The 27,763-nt window shown below is 46.1% G+C and overlaps 1 protein-coding gene across 2 annotated transcripts in view; it reads left to right on the top strand.

The window, feature by feature from the left end:
• The first annotated feature begins 1,293 nt into the window (after nucleotides 1-1,293).
• Nucleotides 1,294-27,763, top strand: part of lama1 (laminin, alpha 1) — a 32,328-nt gene continuing 5,858 nt past the window's right edge. The window contains exons 1-52 of one of the 2 annotated variants that reach the window (XM_084339804.1): nucleotides 1,311-1,381; nucleotides 1,418-1,505; nucleotides 5,055-5,225; nucleotides 5,793-5,905; nucleotides 6,282-6,333; nucleotides 6,410-6,600; nucleotides 6,686-6,865; nucleotides 7,067-7,156; nucleotides 7,269-7,386; nucleotides 7,666-7,844; nucleotides 8,106-8,199; nucleotides 8,327-8,472; nucleotides 8,641-8,781; nucleotides 9,008-9,166; nucleotides 9,271-9,372; nucleotides 9,557-9,771; nucleotides 10,808-10,919; nucleotides 11,122-11,232; nucleotides 11,763-11,890; nucleotides 14,259-14,345; nucleotides 14,424-14,635; nucleotides 15,382-15,488; nucleotides 15,622-15,802; nucleotides 15,889-16,025; nucleotides 16,360-16,593; nucleotides 16,700-16,843; nucleotides 17,404-17,583; nucleotides 17,771-17,956; nucleotides 18,086-18,213; nucleotides 19,192-19,321; nucleotides 20,657-20,797; nucleotides 20,916-21,034; nucleotides 21,137-21,226; nucleotides 21,310-21,503; nucleotides 21,630-21,772; nucleotides 21,915-22,013; nucleotides 22,154-22,265; nucleotides 22,378-22,534; nucleotides 22,960-23,170; nucleotides 23,412-23,528; nucleotides 23,606-23,769; nucleotides 23,853-23,991; nucleotides 24,187-24,289; nucleotides 24,611-24,727; nucleotides 24,891-25,073; nucleotides 25,159-25,313; nucleotides 25,840-25,983; nucleotides 26,122-26,255; nucleotides 26,673-26,826; nucleotides 26,938-27,062; nucleotides 27,187-27,337; nucleotides 27,470-27,614. In XM_084339804.1, the coding sequence (XP_084195930.1) occupies nucleotides 1,451-1,505; nucleotides 5,055-5,225; nucleotides 5,793-5,905; nucleotides 6,282-6,333; nucleotides 6,410-6,600; nucleotides 6,686-6,865; nucleotides 7,067-7,156; nucleotides 7,269-7,386; nucleotides 7,666-7,844; nucleotides 8,106-8,199; nucleotides 8,327-8,472; nucleotides 8,641-8,781; nucleotides 9,008-9,166; nucleotides 9,271-9,372; nucleotides 9,557-9,771; nucleotides 10,808-10,919; nucleotides 11,122-11,232; nucleotides 11,763-11,890; nucleotides 14,259-14,345; nucleotides 14,424-14,635; nucleotides 15,382-15,488; nucleotides 15,622-15,802; nucleotides 15,889-16,025; nucleotides 16,360-16,593; nucleotides 16,700-16,843; nucleotides 17,404-17,583; nucleotides 17,771-17,956; nucleotides 18,086-18,213; nucleotides 19,192-19,321; nucleotides 20,657-20,797; nucleotides 20,916-21,034; nucleotides 21,137-21,226; nucleotides 21,310-21,503; nucleotides 21,630-21,772; nucleotides 21,915-22,013; nucleotides 22,154-22,265; nucleotides 22,378-22,534; nucleotides 22,960-23,170; nucleotides 23,412-23,528; nucleotides 23,606-23,769; nucleotides 23,853-23,991; nucleotides 24,187-24,289; nucleotides 24,611-24,727; nucleotides 24,891-25,073; nucleotides 25,159-25,313; nucleotides 25,840-25,983; nucleotides 26,122-26,255; nucleotides 26,673-26,826; nucleotides 26,938-27,062; nucleotides 27,187-27,337; nucleotides 27,470-27,614 (7,180 nt within the window). In that variant the 5' untranslated portion in view covers nucleotides 1,311-1,381; nucleotides 1,418-1,450. Of the gene's footprint in view, nucleotides 1,506-5,054; nucleotides 5,226-5,792; nucleotides 5,906-6,281; nucleotides 6,334-6,409; nucleotides 6,601-6,685; nucleotides 6,866-7,066; nucleotides 7,157-7,268; nucleotides 7,387-7,665; nucleotides 7,845-8,105; nucleotides 8,200-8,326; nucleotides 8,473-8,640; nucleotides 8,782-9,007; nucleotides 9,167-9,270; nucleotides 9,373-9,556; nucleotides 9,772-10,807; nucleotides 10,920-11,121; nucleotides 11,233-11,762; nucleotides 11,891-14,258; nucleotides 14,346-14,423; nucleotides 14,636-15,381; nucleotides 15,489-15,621; nucleotides 15,803-15,888; nucleotides 16,026-16,359; nucleotides 16,594-16,699; nucleotides 16,844-17,403; nucleotides 17,584-17,770; nucleotides 17,957-18,085; nucleotides 18,214-19,191; nucleotides 19,322-20,656; nucleotides 20,798-20,915; nucleotides 21,035-21,136; nucleotides 21,227-21,309; nucleotides 21,504-21,629; nucleotides 21,773-21,914; nucleotides 22,014-22,153; nucleotides 22,266-22,377; nucleotides 22,535-22,959; nucleotides 23,171-23,411; nucleotides 23,529-23,605; nucleotides 23,770-23,852; nucleotides 23,992-24,186; nucleotides 24,290-24,610; nucleotides 24,728-24,890; nucleotides 25,074-25,158; nucleotides 25,314-25,839; nucleotides 25,984-26,121; nucleotides 26,256-26,672; nucleotides 26,827-26,937; nucleotides 27,063-27,186; nucleotides 27,338-27,469; nucleotides 27,615-27,763 lie in introns of both variants that reach the window. The other variant, XM_084339805.1, reaches the window with a different exon arrangement.

Below are 27,763 nucleotides of genomic sequence, written 5' to 3'. Positions count from 1 at the left end.
TTTGGATCATATTTTTTATGACAATTTGGAAATATGAACAAAGATTCTGTTATTTTATTGATCAATCACTGATTGATCAGCTTGCTTTGAAACAACAGAGACAAAATACTGAAGGGATAGGGTTAACAACATCGACACCACAGAAGAAGAGAAGAGACAGAAACATCTGAAGAAACAATGAAAAGAAGAAAAGTACAATAAGAGAAGTCACACCCCCCCACACACACACACATGGTACAGCCCCCCCCCCACACACACATGGTACAGCCCCCGCCACACACACACACACACACACACACACACACACACACACACACACATGGTACAGCCCCCCCCCACACACACACATGGTACAGCCCCCGCCACACACACACACACACACACACACACACACACACACACACACATGGTACAGCCCCCCCGCCCACACACACACACACACACACACACACACACACACACACACACACACACACACATGGTACAGCCCCCCCTCCTGCCTGAGACAATGGTCTGAGCTGAATGGGTGCAGACAGTTAAAGGAGCAGGACGCTGTTTTCACAGGATTTAACTGTTTCCTTTCTTTTCATTAAAATAAATAACTTTATGATTCTTCACATCATTTATGTTATTTTGAGACGTCACACATGAAGATTTGAACGTGTGATTAATAGCTCAGTGTTTCTGTAATGATCCAATCGCTGCTGATCGATCTGATTTGAATGATTGATTAGTGATGTTTGACCTTCAGAGACAACACTTTAATCATGTCAACAGTTTGGTCCTTTTTGTTTTCACTCAGAACTGAAAGGATTTAACGTCATGATGTGATGAAGTTAGAAGAAGGAGGAGGAGGAGGAAGAGGGAGAGGAGGAGGAAGAGGGAGAGGAGGAGGGAGAGGAGGAGAACAAGTACAAGAACAAGAAGGAGGACAAGGAGGAGGAGGAGGGGGAAGAGGGAGGAAGAGGGAGAGGAGGAGGGAGAGGAGGAGAACAAGTACAAGAACAAGAAGGAGGACAAGGAGGAGGAGGAGGGGGAAGAGGGAGGAAGAGGAGCAGGGAGAGGAGAAGAAGAAGAACAAACTAAATTTTCATTGTTGACAGACATCTGTCATTTGACTCCACTAATAAATAAATGCACCAGAATGATCCTTTAAAGAGGAGACCCCGCCCCCCCATCAGCAGGTGAGATGGTACAGTCCACCCCCCTCCCCCCTCCTCCCCCCTCTCATTGAGCTGAATGAATGAGGGAGTCAGTGTTTGTGCCAACAGAGACTCTGCAGCAACACATTCCTCCTCTCCACATTTATTCTCACACAGGCAACTGGTCTGAGTGCTGTTAGTCCCAATCCAGGCCCAGTCCAGGTCCAGTCCAGGTCCAGGTCCAGGTCCAGGTCCAGGTCCAGGTCCAGGTCCAGGTCCATTCAGCTCCTGAGCCGCTGGTCGCAGACATGAAGCTGCTGCTGCTGTTGCTGCTGATCGAACGAGCTGCAGCGCAGCAGAGAGGTGAGAAACTTTCTCTTCACTCACTTCTGTTAATCTGCTTCAGTAGAGGTCAGAGTTCTGCATAGTTCTGCTGGGTTCTGCTGGTGGAACTATGAGGTGTGATTGGTTGAAACTCCTCAGACTGTTGGTTCTCTCACATGAAGAGAAAGATTCTTCACTCACATGTTTCTGATGAAAACCTGAACAGAAGCTCAAACTGTTTGAAACATCACTTTTTATTTATAGTTTGTTTTATTTTAATGTTTCATGATGAACGTGGACGGAAGCTGCTGAGGACAAATTTAATGTTGAGTTTTTCAAAGACAAATCTGAGATTTATGGTCTGTTATAAACTTGAGCTCAGAAACAGAAACAGCATCAAAGGGGGTGAGCTCTGTGAGCTCTGTGAGCTCTGTGAGCTGTGAGCTCTGTGAGCTCTGTGAGCGCTGTGAGCTCTGGTTGCTCTGTGAGCTCTGTTAGCTCTGTGAGCTGTGAGCTCTGTTAGCTCTGTGAGCTCTGTTAGAGCTGTGAGCTCTGGTTGCTCTGTGAGCTCTGTTAGCTCTGTGAGCTCTGGTTGCTCTGTGAGCTCTGTTAGCTCTGTGAGCTGTGAGCTCTGTTAGCTCTGTGAGCTCTGTTAGCTCTGTGAGCTTCAGTTTCAGGGATGAGCTGTAATATACAGGAGAACAATGTAGAATGAGATGGATGAAGACAGACTTGGTGATTGTCCCTCAGTTGTGTCTGACAGGCTTGCTGACGTGTGGATGTGATGTCTTCATGTAGTTTAAACAGAACTCAGTTTTGAGTCCTTGACTTGTGACACACTGATCCAGGATTTATCTGTTTAGTCTGTTTGTCTTCAGCAGTCGGACGAGTCATTATAGAAATATTTCACACAAAAATTAAATGTGTAGCAGTAAAAAGCTAATGTTAGCCTACAAACAGACGACATCACGGTCACATGACTCAAACGTCTCCACCACTGAGCGTCTTACTGCACAATCACTATCCAGGTTTCTATAAACTGATCAATGTACAAGTTGTAAAGTCAGAGTGAGAACAGTGTGTAACTAAAGTGGGCCTGTAAAGACGGACTAGTGAGGAGACGAGTCTCCGTGTTCGCTGTGAGGACGTTTAATGTCCCCGACAACCTCTGTAGTCTCATTCAGACACTTGTTAGCAACCGCTAACTGTTTTTAACATTCAAATTCAACAAACTCACAGAAACCAGAAGAACAAATAAGCTCACTGATTTCTTGTGTGTGTGTGTGTGTGTGTGTGTGTGTGTGTGTGTGTGCGCATACTGATCGTATTGATGAGGATCATCAGACAGACAGACTGTATGTCCTGCTGGGACACAACCTGTGTGTGATAATTACTGTTAACAATCACACCCCACCCTCCACTTCCAAAAACCCTAAAACCCCCTCACCCACTTTAACTCCCCCACAGAGCTCAGTCTGTGTGTGTGTGTGAGTGTGAGAGAGAGCGAGTGTGTGTGTGTGTGTGTGTGTGAGAGTGAGTGTGTGTGTGTGAGTGAGAGAGTGTGTGTGTGTGTGTGTGTGAGAGTGAGTGTGTGTGTGTGAGAGTGAGTGTGTGTGTGTGAGTGAGAGAGTGCGTGTGTGTGTGTGTGAGTGTGTGTGTGTGTGTGAGTGAGAGAGAGAGAGAGAGAGCGAGTGTGTGTGTGAGAGTGAGTGTGTGTGTGTGTGTGTGTGTGTGTGTGTGTGTGTGAGAGAGAGAGAGAGAGTGTTTGTGTGTGTGTGTGAGAGAGAGAGAGAGGGAGCGAGTGTGTGTGTGTGTGAGAGAGAGAGAGGGAGCGAGTGTGTGTGTGTGAGAGAGAGAGAGAGTGTGTGTGTGTGTGTGAGAGAGAGAGAGAGAGAGAGAGAGAGTGTGTGTGTGAGAGAGAGAGAGAGAGTGTGTGTGTGTGTGTGTGTGTGTGTGTGAGAGAGAGAGAGAGTGTGTGTGTGTGAGAGAGAGAGAGGGAGCGAGTGTGTGTGTGTGAGTGTGTGTGTGTGTGTGTGTGTGTGTGTGAGAGAGAGAGAGAGTGTGTGTGTGAGAGAGAGAGAGAGAGAGAGAGTGTGTGAGTGAGTGAGAGAGTGTGTGTGAGTGTGAGTGTGTGTGAGAGAGAGAGAGAGTGTGTGTGTGTGTGTGAATGGGGGAGGGTCAGAGGTCATTTGAACATCAACAGGCTGATTTAACACATTCCAGCAGACTGAGTGAATCAGCAGCTTCACTGACTCGCTATCAGTCTGACGATGACTCAATCTGCTGCAGATCACATTATATATGAACTCACCTGTGAGTCACCTGAACTCTAACTCACCTGCACGTTAACTCACCTGAACTCTAAGCGTACATTCAGCCGGTGTGGTGTCACCAGCGTGCTCCGAGTGATCGTTTGTCCTCATGGACAGAAACACCTGGTGAAACATCGAGCTGCACGGAGAAATGTCTGTTGTGTTCCTCTGTAGCATTTAGCCATGCTAACTTACATGCTAACTTACATGCTAACTTACATGCTACAGCCACTGACCTGCTCTGATCTGATCTGTTGTCACGTCTCTCGGTCCTTCAGCCCGCTGAGAGGACGTGATGTGATAAATAAAACTGATTTGATTGTCAGAAGTTTAAACTGAGTGAACACAGTCAGAACCTCTGCAGCCAATCAGAGCAGAGCTGCGTCTCCACCAAACAGCCTGAAGGTGTGTGTGTTCCCACAACAAAACACTGTGTGTGTGTGTGTGTGTGTGTGTGTGTAAGACCACCCAGTTGTTGTGATTGCACTTCCACAGCTGATCACACACAACAGTAATTAACGTGTGTGTGTTTCAGTAAACATTGAACCTTTCAGATCTTTTCACCCATCAAAGTGATCAGAGTGATGATAAAATGTTTGAATGTTTTTGAAGGTTTATTGATTAATGGATGAAAGAGATGATCAAATTCAATCAGTTTCAGAGTTAATCAATGAGTCTGAGATGTCATCAGTGGAGAATAATGACCATCAATCAGTTGATCAGTTATTGATTAAGATGACTGAATCAGCAATGAAACAGGCTGACCTTTAACCTCTGAATCAAGCACCAAAGATTGTCTGTGTCAACAGGATGTTTCACTCTGAATTTCCTTTTCAACAAAAATCTGTTTTTTTAAACTTTCATGTTTAAAAGTTTAATTTCAGTCGTCGTTGTTTCACCGTGAGGTTTCAGACGGTGACTCACCCGAGAGTTTACCTGCAAGACTCACCTGATCTGTCTGAGGTGCTGCTGACTGTCTGAGCTAGAGAACATCCAACCAAGAGTTAATTCACTCATTCACTTGCTCGCCCACTCCATTCTGACACCGAAGGAGTTTTAATTGTTTACTGATTACTCCGGGATGCTAACATTTAGCGTTGTGTGTCACGATACTAACAGTTAGCATTGCATTTCAGGATGCTAACTGTTAGCATTGTGTCTCAGGATGCTAACAGTTAGCAGTGTGTTTCAGGATGCTAACAGTTAGCAGTGTGTTTCAGGATGCTAACAGTTAGCAGTGTGTTTCATGATGCTAACAGTTAGTGGTGTGTTTCAGGTCTGTTCCCTGCCATCTTGAATTTGGCGAGTAACGCAGTGATCAGCAGTAACGCCACATGTGGAGATCCAGAACCGGAGGTTTACTGTAAGTTGGTCGAACATGTTCCAGGACGACGGATCAAGAACCCACACTGCCCGAAATGTGATGCCAACTCTGTCCTTTCCAAAGGTACAAAACCAGAACCACATTGAGTCCACATTGAACTGCAGGTCCAGTTTCCTTTAAAACCAGAACCAGAAGCAGAGGGATCAGCGTTTTTCTATGTTCCTATTTATCGTAAAATAATTTATGTCAGAACCAACAACATGTGGGTCCATTTCTGAATACTTTCTGGCTTCCTGGCTGCGGCCCGTTGGTTCCTGCTGAAGACGTAAATCTTACTAAACAACAGATGTTTAGTTAAATATATAGTTTGATGTGATTTCCTCAAAATGCTAACAATTTGTTGTGGACTATTTTCAGCGGTGGATGAATCCACAGTTTGAGATCAAGTGTTTAAATGAACTCAGATGACTCACAACCTCATGAATCCTGTCAGATTCTTCCAGAACAAAAGTTCCCCTGAACAACGGAAATCAAGTCCAAGGAAGAAGTTCTGATACGCTAAATAAAAGTCTTGATCAATCAGCTGAGGAATAAACTGTACCCTTCAGATCAATCATCAAGATGTCTGATTATTGATCTCTCTGATCAATCGTTCTGAATCAACTAACAGAAGTTGTGTTTGTTGTTCAGAACGTCATCCAATCGCCAACGCCATCGATGGGACCAATCAGTGGTGGCAAAGTCCAAGTATCAAGAACGGACGACAGTTTCACTGGATCACCATCACACTGGACCTCAAACAGGTAACACACGCACACACGCACACACACACATACACACACACACACACACACACACCTCCAGGTGTTTCAGGTAACAGACCTGTTCAGGCTCAGCAAACATTTTTTGTGAATGAATGGAAGCTGTTTGGTTTGAACCTCAGACAACGCATGTAACCTGTGTTCTCTGAGTAAGCAGGCGATCACAGTACAGGTCAACACGTGTAACCTGTGTTCTCTGAGTAAGCAGGCGATCACAGTACAGGTCAACACATGTAACCTGTGTTCTCTGAGTAAGCAGGCGATCACAGTACAGGTCAACACATGTAACCTGTGTTCTCTGAGTAAGCAGGCGATCACAGTACAGGTAAATGTTCTGACTGTTTTTCTGTCGTTTCAGATTTTTCAGGTCGCCTACATCATCATCAAGGCAGCCAACTCTCCTCGGCCAGGTGAGACCTGTCTGTTTGTCTGTCTGTCTGTTTGACCTGTTTGATCTGTCCGTCTGACATGTCCGTCTCTCTCCAGGTAACTGGATCCTTGAGCGCTCTCTGGACGGTGTGACCTTTGACCCCTGGCAGTTTTACGCCATCAGTGACTCCGAGTGTTTGTCTCGTTACAACGTGACGCCGCGACTCGGACCGCCGACCTACAAGAACGACACAGAGGTCATCTGCACGTCGTACTACTCCAGACTGAACCCTCTGGAACATGGAGAGGTGAGTCTGTCTGTCTGTCCGTCTGTCTCTTTCCCTAACCTGTCTCTCACTCTGACCTGTCTCTCTCTACCTGTCTGTCTCTCAGATCCACACCTCTCTGATTAACGGTAGACCTGGAGCTGATGATTTGACCTCTGAACTTCTGAACTTCACATCAGCTCGTTACATCAGACTGAGGCTTCAGCGAATCAGAACGCTCAATGCTGACCTGATGACGCTGAGCGCCCGTGACCCCCGAGACATCGACCCCATCGTCACCCGGAGGGTGAGACAGGCTGCTGTCGCTGATGAGCTGTGGTCACATGATCAACATGTTAACTTCCTGTCAGGGACATTGAATAAGAGAGTGTCACAGCTCTCTCATTCAGCCGGCAGGTTCCTGTCGTTTAATCAGATCAATAAAACGTGTCAACATCGTTAAATAATCATTAATTAAAACATTAAAATGTTTTTATATGTTTCCCAGTATTATTACTCCATCAAAGACATCTCTGTGGGAGGGATGTGTATCTGTTACGGCCACGCTCAGAGCTGCCCGCTGGACCCTGTTACAAAGGTAACGACACACACCTACACACCTGCTCACCTGTTCACCTGCTCACCTGTACAGTGTTCTGACAGCTGATGAAAATATTCCTGTGTGTGTGTGTGTGTGTGTGTGTACACAGAAGCTGCAGTGTGTGTGTGAACACAACACCTGTGGAGAGAGCTGTAATGACTGTTGCCCTGGTTACCACCAGCAACCATGGCAACCAGGAACCATCTCCGAGGGAAACACCTGTGAAAGTGAGAAACACAGAAAAAATAGAAACAGCCTTAAACATACTTCTGTTTATTTTGTGTTCACAACAACTCGTCTGTCTCTCACCTAACTGTCTCTCACCTGTCTGCCTCTCACCTGTCTGTCTCTCACCTGTCTGCCTCTCACCTGACTGCCTCTCACCTGTCTGTCTCTCACCTGTCTGCCTCTCACCTGACTGCCTCTCACCTGACTGTCTCTCACCTGTCTGCCTCTCACCTGACTGCCTCTCACCTGTCTGTCTCTCACCTGTCTGTCTCTCTCAGAGTGTAACTGTCACAACAAAGCATTCGACTGTTTCTACAATCAGACCGTCGCCGACCTCTCTTTGAGTTTAAACACTTATGGCGTTCATCGGGGAGGCGGAGTCTGTATTGATTGTCAACAAAACACCGCTGGCATCAACTGTGAGACCTGCGCCGCCGGATACTACAGACCTGCTGAGGTACTGACACATACTGTAAATAATACTACAGACCTGCTGAGGTACTGACACATACTGTAAATAATACTACAGACCTGCTGAGGTACTGACACATACTGTAAATAATACTACAGACCTGCTGAGGTACTGACACATACTGTAAATAATACTACAGACCTGCTGAGGTACTGACAGATACTGTAAAAACTGTCTTTATAAATAAAGTTGATTTGAGCAGGAGACGACTCCTGTGTGTGTGTGTGTGTGTGTGTGTGTGTGTAGGTTTCTCCATACTCAGACTCTCCATGTGTTGAGTGTAACTGTGATCTGAGAGGATCGAAGTCTTCAGTCTGCAGCAGAGACGACACACAGCCAGGTCACTGTCACTATTGTTTTTGTTGTTGTTGTTGTTGTTGTTGTTGTTGTTATAGGGTGAACTACAGTAGCAACAAGTTGTATCGTAGCTCTCACTGAGTGTGTATCTGCTGTGTGTGTGCGTGCAGGTCAGTGTGTGTGTAAGGAGGGTTTTGCAGGTCTACAGTGTGATCGTTGTGCATTTGGATTCAGAGACTTTCCTCTCTGTGCTCGATGTGAGTGTAACCTGTCCGGCAGCATCAACACCGACCCCTGCAGGGCCTGCAACTGCAAGGTAAACACAGTGATCATCACTAACTCCACCATCTTCATCTTCATCTTCATCAGTCATCACTGTTGTTTTTAACAAATTACATTACTTTAGCGGTAACAAAGTAATATAACGCCTTTCTAAATACATCTCACCTGTTCTCTGACATCTCACCTGTTCTCTTCCCCTCAGGTGAACGTGATGGGAGCTCACTGTGACCTGTGCAAACCAGGTTTCTACAACCTGCAGAAGAATAATCTGCTCGGCTGCACCGACTGTTTCTGCTTTGGTGTGTCCGACGTCTGCGAGAGCTCCGCCTGGTCCACAGCACAGGTAACACACAGGCACACCTATACGCAGGTAACACACAGACACACCTGTACGCAGGTAACACACAGACACGCTTGTACTCAGGTAACACACAGACACACTTGTACTCAGGTAACACACAGACACACTTGTACTCAGGTAACACACAGACACACCTGTACGCAGGTAACACAGCAGTATATCATGTTACCCTCTAAATATGAAGTTTTTACAAAGAAAATTTTTTCAGGTGCTTCATACAGATGCTTGGCTCCGCCCCTCTCAGTCCCTCCACACATCACCTGTCATCCATGGCAACGACCTCCCCATCCCCAGCAACACTTCTTCTGGCCACACCCACCAACACGTGCTGTCTTGGGCGGCGCCCAACAGTTTCCTTGGCAACAAGGTCAACCACCATTTCCATATTTGGTCATTATTCCATCACCCTGTAACCAGGAACCTGTCTGTCTAACTGTCTGTCTTCCTGTCTGTCTTCCTGTCTGTCTCTAGCTGGTGTCCTATGGAGGTTTTCTGAACTACTCTGTAGTTTACGACATCCCATTGGACAATGAAGACCATTCCCTTCCCGCCCACTCTGACATCATCATTGAGGTGAGAACAAACTACTTAAAATGTTTGAACAAGTGTAATTATTTAACAGTTTCTAGTAAGTTATCTTTAATGTTTAAACATGTTTAAAATGTTAATGTAAACAAATGTAAGTTTTGGATTAGTTTTAACGTTAAAAACTACAATCATGGCATCTAGAAGGACTACAACTCTCTCTCGTCTCCAGGGAAATGGTCGTGCTCTTCGTCTGTCGCCTCCTCTTCTTCTCTTCCTCTCTCCATTGGCCGAGCGCTCGGTTGCCGTGGAGATGGCTGGGAGGCACTTCCTGGATGTTCAGACTGGCGTTCACGTTACTCGCGATGACGTGCTGTCGCTCCTCACTGACGTGACATCACTGAGGGTCAGAGTTCACCTGAACGCCTCTGCTGACGGACAGATACGGTGAGAACTAAGTCAGCTGGTTACACGGAGTGAACTGTGTTTGTTAAGAGCATTTAACAGTCTTTAAACTGCTTTACAGTATCAGTAAGATTCTGATCGCTCTGGACATTGTTGGGCTGCTCGACTCTTCAGGCTCTTGTGGAGTTCGGGGACAGTATGTGTGGACTGGCAGCCTCAGGTGGTGGTTCATATTTTAAAAAAAAAAGACCCCAGAGCTCCGACTATCAGAGGGTCACACTGCTCGGCCTCCTGAAAAACTTTGGATTCAAATGGACTGATGTGGATTCTGTCCTTGTCCTGGATCAGTGGACTAACCCTAACCCTAACTGGAGGTCCAGTCTGATTTTCAGTTTTTCAGCTGAGTGTGAAGCTGCAGGGTGAGAATCTGTAGATGAGAGGGCTCCTGACCAGGGTGCAGTGAGTCCCTGCCCCGAGAAGTGAAGGAGTTCAGAGGTCCGGTTCAGAGGTTCCAGTCCTCGGCCATGGTCCTGGTCTCTGTTCCAGTCCTCGGCTGTGGTCCTGGTCTCTGTAGTCTCCCGTTTGGTCAGTTTGTCCTCATGAGTCTCCGCCTCGTCTTCCCCTGAGACATTTAAAACTTGTTCTCCATTAGAGGGAGTGGGGTGAAAAACAACAGTTTGTGTATCTGCAGTCTGGTTTCTCTGTTAGACTGAATACAGACTATCGCCACCTGCTGCTGTGGAGAATCGTTTCCTCTCACAGAAGCAGAATGTGCGAGTTATTTGGCGGCTGGCTGGCGTCTTTGAGGTGTGTGAAGTGCAGCTTTGTGGTCCAGACACAGGAAGCAACAGTCAGCATCCATCACTGTTGCTGGTGACACTGAAGGCGTCAGTGGAGGCGGTTCAGTATGATGAGCTCAGCTTTGAACACACTGAGAGGAAGATGTCTGTCTGTCACTGACCTGTCTCTCTACCTGACCTGTCTCTCTATCTGACCCGTCTCTCTATCTGACCTGTCTCTCTATCTGACCCGTCTCTCTATCTGACCTGTCTCTCTATCTGACCTGTCTGTTTCTCAGTCTCAGTTCTGTGTCTCTGGACTATGCTGACTCTGGTTCAGTTTCTGGCGTTCAGGCGGTTGGCGTGGAGATGTGTGAATGTCCATGGGGTTATAGCGGCACTTCCTGTGAGGTCAGTACTTCGTTATTAATTTACTGTTAGTGTTGATGAAGGTCATGGTAGTCCTATATCACAGGCAACTGGAGCAAACAAGTCCAGTTGCCTGTGATATAGCACTCAGAACTTTACTGTTAGTTCTGTTAAACACTGACGATAAAAATAATCAGTGATTATTAAACCTGTAAACCTGTTTTGTGTATTTTTGTGTGTGTAGGTGTGTCTCCCAGGTTTCTACAGGGTGGGTGGAGTTTTATTTGGAGGAAACTGTATGCAGTGTGAGTGTAACGACCATGCCACAGAGTGCGACATCAACGGAGTTTGTTTGGTGAGTTTGAACAAACGCAGAATAAAACGACCAATCACAGATGGGCAGTATTTCACTTAAACCTATTTAAAGTCCTTTATTAAACATATTTTTGAGTGTTTTTGTAATTTATATTTGTCTGGCTCTGAAAACATTTAATTTGTAACAAAATACTTGAAGAGCTTGTGTGTGTGTGTGTGTGTGTGTGTGTGTGTGTGTGTGTGTGTGTGTAAAACAACACACACACTACAGACTCAGTCAGTCAGTGGTCGCTAACCACCCACAGCCTTCCTACTCCTGATTGGTCTCTTCAGTTCTATGATGTGTGAACTTAGCTGTGCTCATCCTTCAATGTGACCACTTGACTAAAACATGAGATATTTTATTAAACTATATGATCGGTCTGAACTGGATGTCTCTTTGGATCTGGACATGAGCAGGTCGACACGCAGGATTTGTTGAGGATTTTATTAATCAGGAATAATGTTCTCTCCACAGGTGACATCAGTTAAGACACTGACTAAATGTCTGTCTGTCTGTCTGTCTTTCAGGGTTGTACCAATAATACCACTGGTCCTCACTGCGATCAGTGTCTTCCTGGCTTCTATGGTGATGCCACAGAGGGGACAGCAGATGACTGTCGGCTGTGTCCATGTCCTCTGACGGAGCCGTCCAACAGGTTCGGACTAAACAAACTCATTAAAGGAGCAGTGTGTAATTTTAGTTTATAACCTTCAAAAATGACCTAAAATGGTCAAGTTCTTTATTCGTCACTCTCATATTAAACACTGAGCAAAATAATGTTCTCTACAGCGAAATAATGTTCTCTACAGCAAAATAATGTTCTTTACAGTGAAATAATGTTCTGTACAGTGAAATAATGTTCTCTACAGTGAAATAATGTTCTCTACAGCGAAATAATGTTCTCTATAGCGAATAATGTTCTCTACAGTGAAATAATGTTCTCTACAGCAAAATAATGTTCTCTACAGTGAAATAATGTCCTCTACAGTGAAATAATGTTCTCTACAGCTAAAAAATGTTCTGTACAGTGAAATAATGTTCTCTACAGCGAAATAATGTTCTCTACAGCGATATAATGTTCTCTACAACTAAATAAAGTTCTCTACAACTAAATAATGTTCTCTACAATTAAATAAAGTTCGCTACAGCGGAATAAAGTTCGCTACAACTAAATAAAGTTCTCTACAGCAAAATAAAGTTCTCTACAACTAAATAAAGTTCTCTACAACTAAATAATGTTCTCTACAACTAAAAAAAGTTCTCTACAAATAAGGCTCTCTACAACTAATTAATGTTCTCTACAACTAAATAAAGTTCTCTACAGCAAAATAATGTTCTCTACAGTGAAATAATGTTCTCTACAACTAAATAAAGTTCTCTACAGCAAAATAATGTTCTCTACAACTAAATAAAGTTCTCTACAGTGAAATATAGTTCTCTACAACTAAATAATGTTCTCTACAACTAAATAAAGTTCTCTACAGCAAAATAATGTTCTCTACAGTGAAATAAAGTTCTCTACAGTGAAATAATGTTCTCTACAGCTAAAAAATGTTCTCTACAGTGAAATAATGTTCTCTACAGCGAAATAATGTTCTCTACAGCAAAATAATGTTCTGTACAGTGAAATAATGTTCTCTACAGCGAAATAATGTTCTCTACAGCGAAATAATGTTCTCTACAACTAAATAAAGTTCTCTACAACTAAATAATGTTCTCTACAATTAAATAAAGTTTGCTACAGCAAAATAATGTTCTCTTCAACTAAATAAAGTTCTCTACAGCAAAATAAAGTTCTCTACAACTAAATAAAGTTCTCTACAACTAAATAATGTTCTCTACAGCAAAATAATGTTCTCTACAGTGAAATAATGTTCTCTACAACTAAATAAAGTTCTCTACAACTAAATAAAGTTCTCTACAGCAAAATAATGTTCTCTACAGTGAAATAATGTTCTCTACAACTAAATAAAGTTCTCTACAGCAAAATAATGTTCTCTACAGTGAAATAATGTTCTCTACAACTAAATAAAGTTCTCTACAGCGAAATATTGTTCTCTACAACTAAATAAAGTTCTCTACAGCAAAATAAAGTTCTCTATAACTAAATAAAGTTCTCTACAACTAAATAATGTTCTCTACAACTAAATAAAGTTCTCTACAGCAAAATAATGTTCTCTACAGTGAAAGATTGTTCTCTACAACTAAATAAAGTTCTCTAAAACTAAATAAAGTTCTCTACAGCAAAATAATGTTCTCTACAGTGAAATAATGTTCTCTACAACTAAATAAAGTTCTCTACAGTGAAATAATGTTCTCTACAGCAAAATAAAGTTCTCTACAACTAAATAATGTTCTCTACAACTAAATAAAGTTCTCTACAGCAAAATAAAGTTCTCTACAACTAAATAAAGTTCTCTACAGCAAAATAATGTTCTCTACAGTGAAATAAAGTTCTCTACAGCAAAATAATGTTCTCTACAACTAAATAATGTTCTCTACAACTAAATAATGTTCTCTACAGTGATATAATGTTTTTTACAGCAAGCATCAACAGAGAAACAACAGTGTTGACATTCTGTTGAAGACATGTCTGTACTGTGTTATATTTATTGAGGATGAGTTCAGGAGTCTCTCAGTCTGAGGAGTGTAGCTGCTCTGTAGTCTGGCGCTCTGTCAGCAGATACTTCTGTATCTGTCGTCAGGTGGCAGCAGGGTGAACAGACTGTGTCTGGGTGGGTGTTGTCTTGTAGTATCTCTTGGCTCTGTGCAGACGTCTCACTTGACTGATGTCACTGATGCTCTGTAGATGGTACCAGTGATGTTCTGGTGGTTCTAATCAGCTGCTGTAGAGCCGTTCTGTCCTGGGCCGTGATCAACCAGACAGTTTGTTTCCAGTCAGGATGATTTCTGTTGCTCCTCAGTAAAAGTCATCTCTGTGCGTCTTCTGTCACGTCTCCTCTGATTTGAACTGAAAATAACTTTATTAGTATCCAGAAATTTTGACAGCGTGTGTGTTCCAGTTTCAGTCCCACCTGTGTGCTGGAGCCGTCCGGCCAGGTGTCATGTGACCGGTGTCAGGAAGGATACACAGGAACCAACTGTGAGAGGTGAGGATGATTGACAGAATGATCCACCAATCAGAAGCAGCGGACCTTCTGTTGACACCCGTCTATCTGTGTCTCCAGGTGTGCCAGTGGTTTCTATGGTAACCCACAAGTAATGGGCGGGACATGTGTCCACTGTGAGTGTCACGGCAACGTGAACGTCAGCGAAGCAGGGCACTGTGACATCATCACCGGCGAGTGTCTGCGTTGCCTTGGTAATACTGCTGGGAGACACTGTGAGGTCTGCCAACCAGGTTACTATGGAGACGCGGTGTACGCCAAGGACTGTCAGGGTGAGACACACACACACACACACACACACACACACACACACACACACACACTCCTCCTGCGTGGTGAAACAGGGTTTGTCCTGGGAGGAAGCAGTGAGCTGAGAGCTGATCGGCGGTTTGAATAAGAGGCAAAATATTCTACTGGACTCTTGTGAAAGTTCAACTGGTTCAAGAATTTATCTGGACACACACACACACACACACACACACACACACACACACACACAGAAAGAGTCATGTGGCAGCAGAACAAAGAGGTCAGAGGTCAAATCTAATCTGGATTTGAAAAGATCAACATTCTTGCTGCTATAAATACAAGACTGTGTGTGTGTCCTCTCCCCCCATGGTTTCCTCGTCTCCTCTCTCCTCCAGTGGTTTCCTTGTCTCCTCGTCTCCTCTCTCCTCCCGTGGTTTCCTTGTCTCCTCGTCTCCTCTCTCCTCCCGTGGTTTCCTCATCTCCTCTCTCTTCCCGTTGTCTCCTCGTCTCCTCTCTCCTTCAGGGTCAGGCTGGTGGTGGGCGGGGCTTCAGGGTCAGGCTGGTGGTGGGCGGGGCTTCGGGGTCAGGCTGGTGGTGGGCGGGGCTTCGGGGTCAGGCTGGTGGTGGGCGGGGCTTCGGGGTCAGGCTGGTGGTGGGCGGGCTTCAGAGTCAGACTGATGGTGGTCGGGGCTTCAGAGTCAGACTGATGGTGGTCGGGGCTTCAGAGTCAGACTGATGGTGGGTGGGGCTCTCTCTCTCTTTTTCTCAGAGTGTGGCTGTGATGTCAGAGGCACCGTCTCCAGTGTGTGTGATGTCACAACAGGTCAGTGTTCATGCACAGAGAACGTGACGGGACGCACCTGTGACCGCTGCCAGGTGAGACACACACACACACACACACACACACACACACACACACACACACACTTTGCTCAGCAGAATTTCAAAATTTGCATCTTCATGATTTTATCTTTTTTCATTATTAATAATTTGTTATAATTTTTTTCAGACGGGGTTCTTCGGGCTGCAGAGTGGGCGGGGCTGTGAAGTCTGTGGCTGTAACCAATCAGGATCTCTCTCTAAGTCATGTGATGAGGAGGGGCAGTGCCAGTGTGTGGAGGGCGTGGCCGGAGAGAAGTGTGACCACTGTAGCCATGGTTACTACGGTTTCGATGCTGACGGCTGCACAGGTAGTCAAACAGAGCAGGTGACAGTCGGTCTGACTGATGTAATTTCTCTCTCAACTCTGATTGGCTGTCGTCTCTTCTCCTCCCAGCATGCACTTGTGATCACACCGGAGGGAACTGTGACCCTGAGACCGGTGAGTGCATCTGCCCCGCCCACACCGAGGGAGACACCTGCGACAGGTGTGAGACAGGCTACTGGGGTCATGACCCCACGATGGGCTGCAAGGTAAACACAGATACACACAAATACACAGGAAGTATACACAAATACACAGGAAGTACACACAAATACACAGGAAATGCACACAAATACACAGGCAATGCACACAAATACACAGGAAGTACACACAAATACACAGGAAGTACACACAAATACACACAAATACACAGGATATACACACAAATGCACACAAATACACAGGAAATGCACACAAATACACAGGAAGTACACACAAATACACAGGATATACACACAAATACACAGGATATACACACAAATACACATAAATACACAGGTAATACGCGCGCACACATACACTGACGTCCTGGTGTCTCTATAGCCGTGCAGCTGCAGCACAGCAGGAAGCTCCGCCCCTCAGTGTGATCTATCCAATGGGCAGTGTCTGTGCAGAGAGGGGTTCTCAGGCAAGTCATGTGACCTGTGTGCCCCTGGTTACCATGGTTACCCAGCATGCTTAGCGTGCGGCTGTGACGAGGCAGGAACAGACGAGAAGTTCTGCAACACGACGCTGCGAGTGTGTGACTGTCGACACACAGGAGAGTGTGTGTGTAAGGTACGTATAGATTTCACAGGTGTGAGTTTGTTGATGCATTTATAAATATATAGTTGTGTGTCCATATGAATAATTGTACATCATATATAATGTATATATTCTATAGGTTGGCGTGTCAGGGCGGCGCTGTGAGGAGTGTGTCTCGGGTTTTTTCGCTCTGTCAGCTGAGAATCCAGACGGCTGCTCTCAGTGTTTCTGTTCAGGACACAGCAGAGACTGTGAAGAGCAGGGCGGACTCTACAGAGTACCTGTGAGTACAAGTACACATCTGTACTACATGTATACTGTACATATACAACATCAATACACAACACAGCACTTAACAGAGCACCTGTATGTAATGAATGTGTAGCATTTTAAAAGATAATGTTCAATATTTCTAAGAATGGAACTCACAGGTGTGTTCTGTTTGGTTGTTGCAGAACACACCTGATCCGTCAGAACCAGACAGAAACATCTGTTACTGTCGTGTTCTGTTTGGTTGTTGCAGAAAAACACCTGATCCGTCAGAACCAGACAGAAACATCTGTTACTGTCGTACAGTCAATAAAAACTTCAGGATGTGTGAAAGTAATAAATAATCAATAATATGACACAGAAAACAAACACAACTTGTCATTAAAAAAATAGGACCTGAGTGAAACATCCACATTATTTTTAGAGGTTTTGTCAAGTGTTAAGAAGTTAAACCACCTCTGCCCGATACAAACAGTATATTTATACACGTTTCATATTAACATGTTCTCATTTACCAGTTTTACTTGTGGCATTAGAGAGACATCTGTTAATATAACCCTCCCACCTCCATAGATCACCCTGGCTCACTCTCCTGCTCTCCTGTCAGTGGTCAGTCAGTCTAACCTGCAGGGTGTAGTATCTGGAGTTTACCAGCAGGGTGGCGACATGCTGCTCGACACCAGACAGCTGAACAGCAGCAGGCTGGCTGGTCCGCTCTACTGGAGACTGCCCCCACAGTTCGAGGGACAACAGGTACTGCTGCCCATTCTGTTGACTAACAGGCCTGACGATGCTGCTGCCCAATCTGTTGACTGACAGGCCTGACGATGCTGCTGCCCAATCTGTTGACTGACAGGCCTGACGATGCTGCTGCCCAATCTGTTGACTGACAGGCCTGACGATACCTTGTACATTGTGTCATGTGTACTTTGTTTTGTAGCTGTTGTCATATGGCGGCCTGCTGTCTTACATCATCACCTTTTACGCGGAGGATGGCACGGGGCTGTCCAATCATGAACCTCAAGTCCTGATAAGGGGCGGGAGCCTGAGGAAGCTGGTGATATACACTGACATGGTTTCCCCTAGCAACGGTGTTAGGTCACAACATGTCATCAGGATGACAGAGGTACGGCTGCTGAGAATCATGTGAAAAAAACAGAGCAGCTGAAACTGAAATGATTGGACCATTAATTATAATGTGTGTGTGTGTGTGTGTGTGTGTGTGCGTGTGTGTGTTTGTGTGTGTGTGTTACAGCACAAGTGGAAGTACTTTAACTCGGTGTCGGAGAAGTCGGTGAGTCACGCTGACTTCATGTCTGTCCTCAGTAACATCGAGTACGTCATCATCAAGGCGTCATACGGAACCAGACTGCAGCAGAGCAGGTACAAATACTCTATATACTGTGTACATGTACTGTAGGTGTACTGTGTATACATACTGTACATATACTGCACAAATACTGCACATATACTGTGTACTGTTAATGTACTGTGTACTGCACATGTACTGTATAATGTGTACGTGTACTGTGTACTGTGTACTGTACACATATGTGGGTTTTTAGTCAGTTTGACTGACACACATCAGCTGAGGAGGCTGCTGACTGGCCGGACTCCAAGTCCTTTTAGCCACTAGGGGTGGCTTCGTTTGCAATAATATCGTCATTGTTGTTTTTGACGATGTGCAAATTTCCATTATCGAGTATTTACTCGATAATTACTTCGCCAAAATTATTGAAACGCACGTGGAAACTCCTCACATCCACTTAACACACGGTGCAGCAACGCTCTCTACGGCATGACAGGATTCGCCCCACCCCTCAACCTCTTGCCTTCGACCTCTGAACCCCGCGACGTCTCAACAACAACAATGGCGGACTACATGCTTGTGTTCGTGTTTCTTGCAACTTACTCGCCTTGTAGACAAGTGTGAGTCGCAGCAGCAGTTTGACCTCATTATCGGTCCACACCAACGATTCTGTTTCCTTGCACTAGCCATTTTCATCTTCTTCTTGTTGTGTTCAGTTTCTCCGTCTACTGTCTGTTTGTTTACAGCATGCAAGCTAGTGCTAGCAGCGCCTATTTTGAATACAAATCCTATGAGCTTCAGCGTTCAGAGCGCTAAGTGCCTTCAGCGGTAAAAAGACGTCAGCGGAGACGTTTTGAAGAAGGATATCGACTGATTATCATTATCGCCAAAATCCCCAAAAATATTGAGATATTATTTTTTGCCCATATCGCCCACCCCTATTAGCCACACCTCCAGTCAGGTCACATGACTGACTGTGTGATGATTGGTTGCAGCAGCAGTGACATCATCACGTCTGTTCATGTCATTTCCTGTCTGTGTTTTTTATTCAGGATATCCAACATCACCATGGAAACGGCCATGGGGGTGGAGTCAGGGGAGGGGGTAGATGTCAGAGGGGGCGTGGCCAGATTGATTGAGTCCTGCGTCTGTCCACCTGGATACACCGGACTGTCCTGTCAGGTAATAACTGAACCTCACTGACCTGTCTCTCTCTCTGACCTGTCTCTCTCTCTGACCTCTCTCTCTCTCTCTCTGACCTGTCTCTCTCTCTCTGACCTGTCTCTCTCTCTCTCTGACCTGTCTCTCTTTCACACTGACCTGTCTCTCTCTCCCACTGACCTGTCTCTCTCTCTCTCTGACCTGTGTCTCTCTCTCACTGACCTGTCTCTCTCTCTCACACTGACCCGTCTCTCTCTCTCTCTGACCTGTCTCTCTCTCTCTCTCTCTCTGACCTGTCTCTCTCTCTCTGACCTGTCTCTCTCTCTCACACTGACCTGTCTCTCTCTCTCTCACACTGACCTGTCTCTCTTTCACACTGACCTGTCTCTCTCTCTCACTGACCTGTCTCTCTCTCTCTCTGACCTGTCTCTCTCTCACTGACCTGTCTCTCTCTCTCTCTCTCTGACCTGTCTCTCTCTCACTGACCTGTCTCTCTCTCTCTCTCTCTGACCTGTCTCTCTCTCTCTGACCTGTCTCTCTCTCTCACACTGACCTGTCTCTCTCTCTCTCACACTGACCTGTCTCTCTTTCACACTGACCTGTCTCTCTCTCTCACTGACCTGTCTCTCTCTCTCTCTGACCTGTTTCTCTCTCTCACTGACCTGTCTCTCTCTCTCTCACACTGACCTGTCTCTCTCTCTCACTGACCTGTCTCTCTCTCTCTCTGACCTGTGTCTCTCTCTCTCTGACCTGTGTCTCTCTCTCACTGACCCGTCTCTCTCTCTCACACTGACCCGTCTCTCTCTGACCTGTCTCTCTCTCTCACTGACATGTCTCTCTCTCTCTCTCTCTGACCTGTCTCTCTCTCTCTGACCTGTCTCTCTCTCTCACACTGACCTGTCTCTCTCTCTCTCACACTGACCTGTCTCTCTTTCACACTGACCTGTCTCTCTCTCTCTCTGACCTGTGTCTCTCTCTCACTGACCTGTCTCTCTCTCTCTGACCTGTGTCTCTCTCTCACTGACCTGTGTCTCTCTCTCTCTGACCTGTGTCTCTCTCTCACTGACCTGTCTCTCTCTCTCACACTGACCCGTCTCTCTCTGACCTGTCTCTCTCTCTCACTGACCTGTCTCTCTCTCTCTCTCTCTGACCTGTCTCTCTCTCTCTGACCTGTCTCTCTCTCTCACACTGACCTGTCTCTCTCTCTCTCACACTGACCTGTCTCTCTTTCACACTGACCTGTCTCTCTTTCACACTGACCTGTCTCTCTCTCTCACTGACCTGTCTCTCTCTCACTGACCTGTCTCTCTCTCTCTGTCTAACCTGTTTCTGTCTCTCTGACCGGTCTGTCTGCAGGAGTGTGCAACAGGTTTTTTCCACCAGCCGTTATCTGAGTTGTCGTCTCAGAGTCAGAAGTCGCAGTTTGTTCGTCCTTGTGTTCGATGTCGCTGTAGCAACCACAGTGAGAGCTGCGACACGGAGACTGGAGAGTGTCAGGTAACACGCGAACATATGCTAACCCATGTGAACACATGCGCTAACGCATGTTTACATACACACATTCAGGTAAAAGTAAAGAAATTGGTGAAATGGATGTTTCTATATTTTTGTACAGGGCTGTCAGCATCACACCAGTGGGCGGAGCTGCGAGCTATGTGCCCCAGGGTATTATGGGAATGTTAATGGTTCAATCAGTGACTGCTCACTGTGTGCCTGCCCCCTACGGGACAACAGGTAACACTGCACATTGGACTTTTTAAATTTTAACTTTGTTTCAATTTCATTTCAGTTTATTGACTTTAATGTGTGTGTGTGTGTGTGTGTGTGCGTGTGTAGTTTCAGTCCCACGTGTGTGTCGGAGGGAGCGCTTGGTGACTTCCGCTGCACCGCCTGTCAGACCGGATACGAGGGGAGATACTGTGAGAGGTCAGAGTCGTCACGTGATCACTCGGTTCTGGTGGACGATACAGGAAGTGACATCACACTGACTGTATGCTGTCATCCTGCAGGTGTTCTGTTGGTTACTACGGTAACCCGTCGTCGCCAGGTGGGGTGTGTTCATCATGTAACTGCAGCGGATGGGGCTCGCTGCAGCCGCTGTGTGACGCTCTGAGTGGACAGTGTGAGTGTAAGGCCGGGGTCAAAGGTCAGTCATGTGACCAGTGTGACGAGAGGCACATCCTGCAGGGAGGAGAATGTGTGTGTAAGTAATAAAACACACACACACACACAAACACACACACACACACACACACACACACACACACACACACACAGGTTCACATGTTGCCTGTCATCAGAGCTGATGTGTGTGTGTTTGTGACTGCAGCGTGCGGTGATGAGTGCACCGGCGTTCTGTTGGACGACCTGGAAAAAATACACGACCACCTCCTGTCTGTCAACCTGAGCAGCGTTGCCATGGCACCATACCGTCAGCTAGTGTTGCTGGAGAACCAGACCCGAGACATCCAGGTAAACACACACACACCACATGCTGGTGTGGAGGTGAATGTTCAGGTGTTGCACATGTTATGTTGATACTCACCTGGGCAGTGTGTGACTGTGGGCTAATGACCATATAAGGTAACATGCTACCTGCTGTGTATTCGTACAGGTGATGTTCTCAGAAAACAGCTCCATCGCTCTGCGTCTGTCCAGAGTGGAAGATGAGCTGAATCATGTGACCTCTGACCTCAGCGCGGTGCTGCAGCAGGTACCCGTGATGCACTCTGTGAACGGCTCTTTATATTTTATATTGATCATGATCAGCTGATTGTAAAACACTGATGAGTTAAAACTGCAGAGGATTGTGGGAGTTGAGGTTCATAAACTTCCTGTCTCCTGATTGGCTAGGTCACCCGTCTGTCTGATGACCTGGAGAAAGTGGGTGTGTCCACCAAGGACAGTGTTTCCCAGGGTGCACTGCTGCTGGAGACCATCAGCGTCCTTCAGAACAACATTCGGGGTAAACAACAACACCAATGTGATCCTGATAATGCCAGTAATGCATCATCAGTGACATCATAACCAGAACTGTTACAATGACTTAACGTGACTCTTAAATCTGATTGGTCTAGTGCTTCAGAGGGAGGCAGGGCAGCTGAACCAGACCACAGAAGAAGAGCTCAGTTCAGCCAATGAGACGCGTCTGCTGGAGGAGGTGGAGTCTATGTTGGAAACCATCAGAGCTGTCAACCTAACGGCCGCTGACGCTGCGGCCAATCAGGAGTTCAGGTGAGTCTTGTGTGTTTCATAATATTGTTTTATTATAACGAACCTGAACGACGAGCGAGACGTCAACATGTTTCACTTTATAGACGTGTGTGTGTGTCTGTGTGTGTTTCATTGATCTCTCTCTCTCTCTCTCTCTCAATTCAATTCAATTCAGTTTGCTTTATTTGCATGAATGTCACATAGACGATGTTGCTAAAGCATAAAGTGTCAATTAAACAGGACAAAAATACACTTCATAAATTAATATATACATATATAAATAGAGTAAAATTCAAGAAAAAATAAAATAAGAAAAATAATTGTGTGTGTTTGTGTGCATGTTTCTGTGTGTGTGTTTGTGTGCATGTTTCTGTGTGTGTGTGTGTGTGTGTGTGTGTATACACAATATTAATATTCTCTCTAATATACTCTCTCTCTCTCTGCAGTCTTGCAGAGTCTCTCGCCCACTTCCTGCAGAGGGACTTCCTGTCCAGCAGGGTGGCAGTTGATGATAGGCTCCGCCCCCTGTCTGCCTCCCTCACTGTTGGCATGAAAACGCTGCAGCACACACACACACAGCTGAGCGACGCCGCAAAACTAAACACACAAACACACACTTTGCTGGATGCCACACACACGCTGATGCACCGCTACCAGGTAAACACACACACACACACACACACACACACACACCTGCAGCCAGGTGCACACACACACACACACACACACACCTGCAGCCAGGTGCACACACACACACACACACACACACACACACACCTGTCAGTACCTGGTGGTTGATGAAAACTACAAAATGTTTTTTGGTTCTAAATGAAACTTTTCAACACCTGAACTGATGTTCATTACCTGTCTGTCTGTCTGTCTGTCTGTCTGTCTCCAGTCTGTCCATCAGAACCTGTCTGTCTCCAGTCTCTCTGTGGACGGACTGATAGAGGACAGTCAGCTGCTGCTGGACGACACCGTCAGCCTGACGGAGGAGTTGTCAAACACCACCTCAGTAAGACAAACTTACTCAGACTTCTGATCATGATCAGATCTTGATGATTGATCAATAATAACATGAGGTGTGTGCAGCAGGTGGAGGTGTTCAGCGGTCAGTTGGATCAGTGGCGCCCCCTGCTGAGGAAACAGGTGGACGGTTTGGTCGTTGGACTAAAGATGACGGACGCTCTTGAGAATGTATACCGTGCAGAAAGCCACACCCACCTGCTACAGAGCCACGCCCACTCCCTGCACAGGTAAGTGTGTGTGTGTGTGTGTGTGTGTGTGTGTGTGTGTGTGTGTGTGTGTGTGTGTTAAATTCTGTTTCCCTCTCCCTCAGCTCTCTGTCATCGGTGTGTAATGTGTCTCAGAACGGCAGCCGATTGGTTCAGCTCGACAGTGACATCACAGAGCGAGTTGACTCCGCCCAGCAGGTCGCCTCGATCGCCCACACCTCCGCCTCCCTTGCTCTCAACATGGTTAGTGTGTGTTCAGACTGAAAACACACGTGTGTGTGTGTGTGTGTGTGTAACATTAAAGAGTCCTCTACATTCATGCTGCTGTCTGATGCAGCCATTTGCTGGATGACATCACATGACGACCCGACTGAACCAATGCAGTCACACAGGTCTAATGTGTGTGTGTGTGTGTGTGTGTGTGTGTGTGTGTTTCAGACCGTCCACTCAGAGCAGCCGCTGTCGGAGGAGGGCGGAGCCAAACTGAACATCAGCTCAGCTGTTTTAGAAGAAAGTCGGCGAATCATTGAAGCAGCTGAAGGTCTGTTTCCTGAGTGAAGAACTGATGATGTCATGAATAATGTGACCTCTGGGTGACATCAGCTGTGTGGAGCGATGATGAGGAGGCTGTGACCTTCCTCACATGTTCAACTGTGAATGTGTCCTCTTCTTCCTCTTCTTCTTCTTCTTCTTCTGTGGTTAACTGGCACCTGCCAACATCAACCAATCAGCTCACATTCACACAACAGGACTGTCTGTCTGTCTCTCTCTGTCTGTCTGCCTGTCTAACTGTCTCTCTGTCTGTCAGTCTCTGTCTCTCCGTCTGTCTGTCTCTCTGTCTAACTGTCCGTCTGTCTTCCAGACCTGCAGCTGAACATCTCCATGGTAACCAGCAGACTGGGGCTGGTCAGAGAGAGAGTTCAAAACTTCAGCCTCCTCCTCCATCAGCCAATCAAAGAGCTGCAGAGCCTCTCTAACGGTGAGTTCAAGCTCCGCCTCCTCCAGTATTAATGCTCTGATGTATGAATCAATCGATCAATATATCATTCTGCTAATATAGCAATATATGAAGACTTATTATTTGACTGTTTTAATGTGTAAATGTATGACATGTTGACGTGTTGCTGGTCGTCTTCCATCAGGTTCGTCCTCGCCGTTGCAGCAGGTTCAGCTTCAGGCTGCAGCAGCTCGCTCCGGCCTGCAGGAGGCGCTGCAGCGGCTGCACACACTCACACAGCAGCTGAACGATTCTTCTTCTGTGGTGGAAAACACCAACAACACAGTGAGGGAGACCAACCAGCTGGCGACTCACACATACACTGCAGGTTGGTCACCATCTTCACTTTATAAATTCAAAGACCTCAACACCTTTTATTGGCTGGTAACACTTCCTGTTTCCTGTGTGCTCAGCCAATGAGGCGCAGCGTAAGCTGGAGGAGGTGGAGCATCGCACAGAGCGTCTCATGGAGCGGATAAAGCCGCTGAGCATGCTGGGAGAAACACTGAGCAGGAATCTGTCTGACATCAGAGAGCTGATCGATCAGGCCAGGAGACAGGCCGCCTCGGTACATAAACACACACACAGAAATACACAACCTGAACTACACACAGAAATACACAACCTGAACTACACACTGCCAGAAACACACACACAGAAATACACAACCTGAACTACACACACAGAAATACACAACCTGAATTTACACACTGCCAGAAACACACACACAGAAATACACAACCTGAACTACACACTGTCAGAAACACATACACAGAAATACACAACCTGAGCTGACGTCCTCAGAGATCTATCAGATCCATGTTAGCATGTTAGCGTCTATCAGATTAATGTTAGCATATTAGCATGTTAGCGTCTATCAGATCCATGTTAGCATGTTAGCGTCTATCAGATTAATGTTAGCATATTAGCATGTTAGCATCTATCAGATCCATGTTAGCATGTTAGCGTCTATCAGATCCATATTAGCATGTTAGCGTCTATCAGATCCATGTTAGCATGTTAGCATCAGATTAGCAACAACAGTTGCAAGGAGGAGTTTACAAACCAGCTTCTGATGATGATGATGTCATCAGATTAAGGTGGCGGTGCAGGCGGACAGAGACTGTGTTCGATCCTACAGACCTCAGACTGAGTCGAGTAACTTCAACAGTCTGAGTCTCATCCTGAAGACAACGAGTCGAGACAACCTGCTGTTCTACCTGGGCAGCAACACCACGGTAAAACACACACAGTACTACACACAGTACTGTTGTAGGTGAACTTCCTGGCTGTACAGGTGCATGATGGGAAGGTTTGTGTGGTGGTGTCTGGTCTCTGTCCTGTAACTCTCATCTGTGTTTGGCTGTTGTGTTCAGGTGGACTTCCTGGCTGTAGAAATGCATGATGGGAAGGTGTCTCTACTGTGGGATGTGGGCTCAGGCAGAACCAGACTGGATTTTCCTGGACTAGACATCACCAACAACAGATGGACCAGAATCAACGCCACGCGGTAAATACACACCTCAACAACATAACGTCATCATCAAACAGGTGTTCACAGGGTCTGTTTGGTTTATGTTGAAGTTCCTTCATTTGTTTATTAATGTGATGACAGCATCAGTGATTTTAGTTTTCATCATCACAAGCTTGATCACACCTGTACCCAGGGCAGTTGCTAGGAATTCTGGGCCCCCTGAAAGAATATCGGTGTGGGCCCCTCTACCCCATTCATTGCCACCTTAAATTTTCTTGTTTTTCAGTGTTCTCGACGGTGCCTGGTGTAATACACCCAATTTCTTTCCTTTTTTACGATTAACGACTTAACAAGTCAGAGTATTATTGTAAATTATGTATTATTAGTTGTCTTATTCTCATTTCACTGATTTGCAACATGTTATTACACCTCTGATTGCAAATACGTCGGCAGGTTCGGGGCCCATGGCTCTCTGTCGGTCCATCAGCTGGAGTCGGAGACGGCTCCGTTGCCACCGGTAACAGCAACATCACCAGGACAGTCCAGAGTTTTAGACATTGACAGACACTCAGTGATCCACATCGGAGGACTGGGAGCTCACGCTCAGGTAACACACACACACACATCAGGTGGACAGGTGTGTGGACTGGTCTGAAGGTCAACAGGTGATAACTGTGTGTGTGTGTGTGTGTGTGTGTGTGTGTGTGTGTGATGTCAGAGCCACACATCGCTGCGGTCCTCCACCTTCCAGGGCTGTCTGGGTGAAGCATCGCTCAACGAGAGAAACATCGGACTGTGGAACTACAACAGCAGAGAGGGAGAGTGTGGAGGCTGCTTCAGCAGGTACGAACACAGGTGTATGACCAACAACACACCTATGTGAACACAGGTTTGTACTTATACCTGTGAAGACACTAGACTGTCTGTCTCTCACCTGTCTGTCTGTCTCCACCTGTCTGTCTCTCAGTCCCCAGGCGGAGGAGACTTCCTTCCACTTTGATGGATCTGGATTCTCATTGGTTCAGAAGTCTCTGCGAGCGACTTCCACCTCCATCGTCTTGCTATTTAAAACTCTGTCGCCAAGCGGGTTACTGCTGTACCTGGCCTCCAACAACACTGTACGATACACACACACACAAACACACTCACTCACACACACACACACACACACACACACACACACACACACACACACACACACACAGGCTCTTATTGTGGAGCACACATGACCTCACTTTCTGTCTCTTCAGAGGGACTTCCTGTCCATGGAGTTGGTGGAGGGCCGTGTTCGTCTGACCTTTGACCTCGGATCAGGTGCTCTGATCCTGACGTCCAACAGGAAGTACAACACCGGAGTGTGGTACAAGATCACGCTGCAGAGGAGCAAACGCAAAGGTATTAATACTACTGCTACTACTACTACTGCTACTACTACTGCTACTGCAACTACTACTACTGCTGCTACTACTGCTACTACTACTACTACTACTGCTACTACTGCTACTACTACTGCTACTGCAACTACTACTACTGCTGCTACTACT

Source organism: Pagrus pagrus (assembly GCF_965226575.1).
Source record: "Pagrus pagrus genome assembly, chromosome: 20".
NCBI classification, from domain to species: Eukaryota; Metazoa; Chordata; class Actinopteri; order Spariformes; family Sparidae; genus Pagrus; species Pagrus pagrus.
The sequence above is the reverse complement of the archived record's forward strand: the minus strand, read 5'-3'. Positions and strand labels throughout refer to the sequence as shown.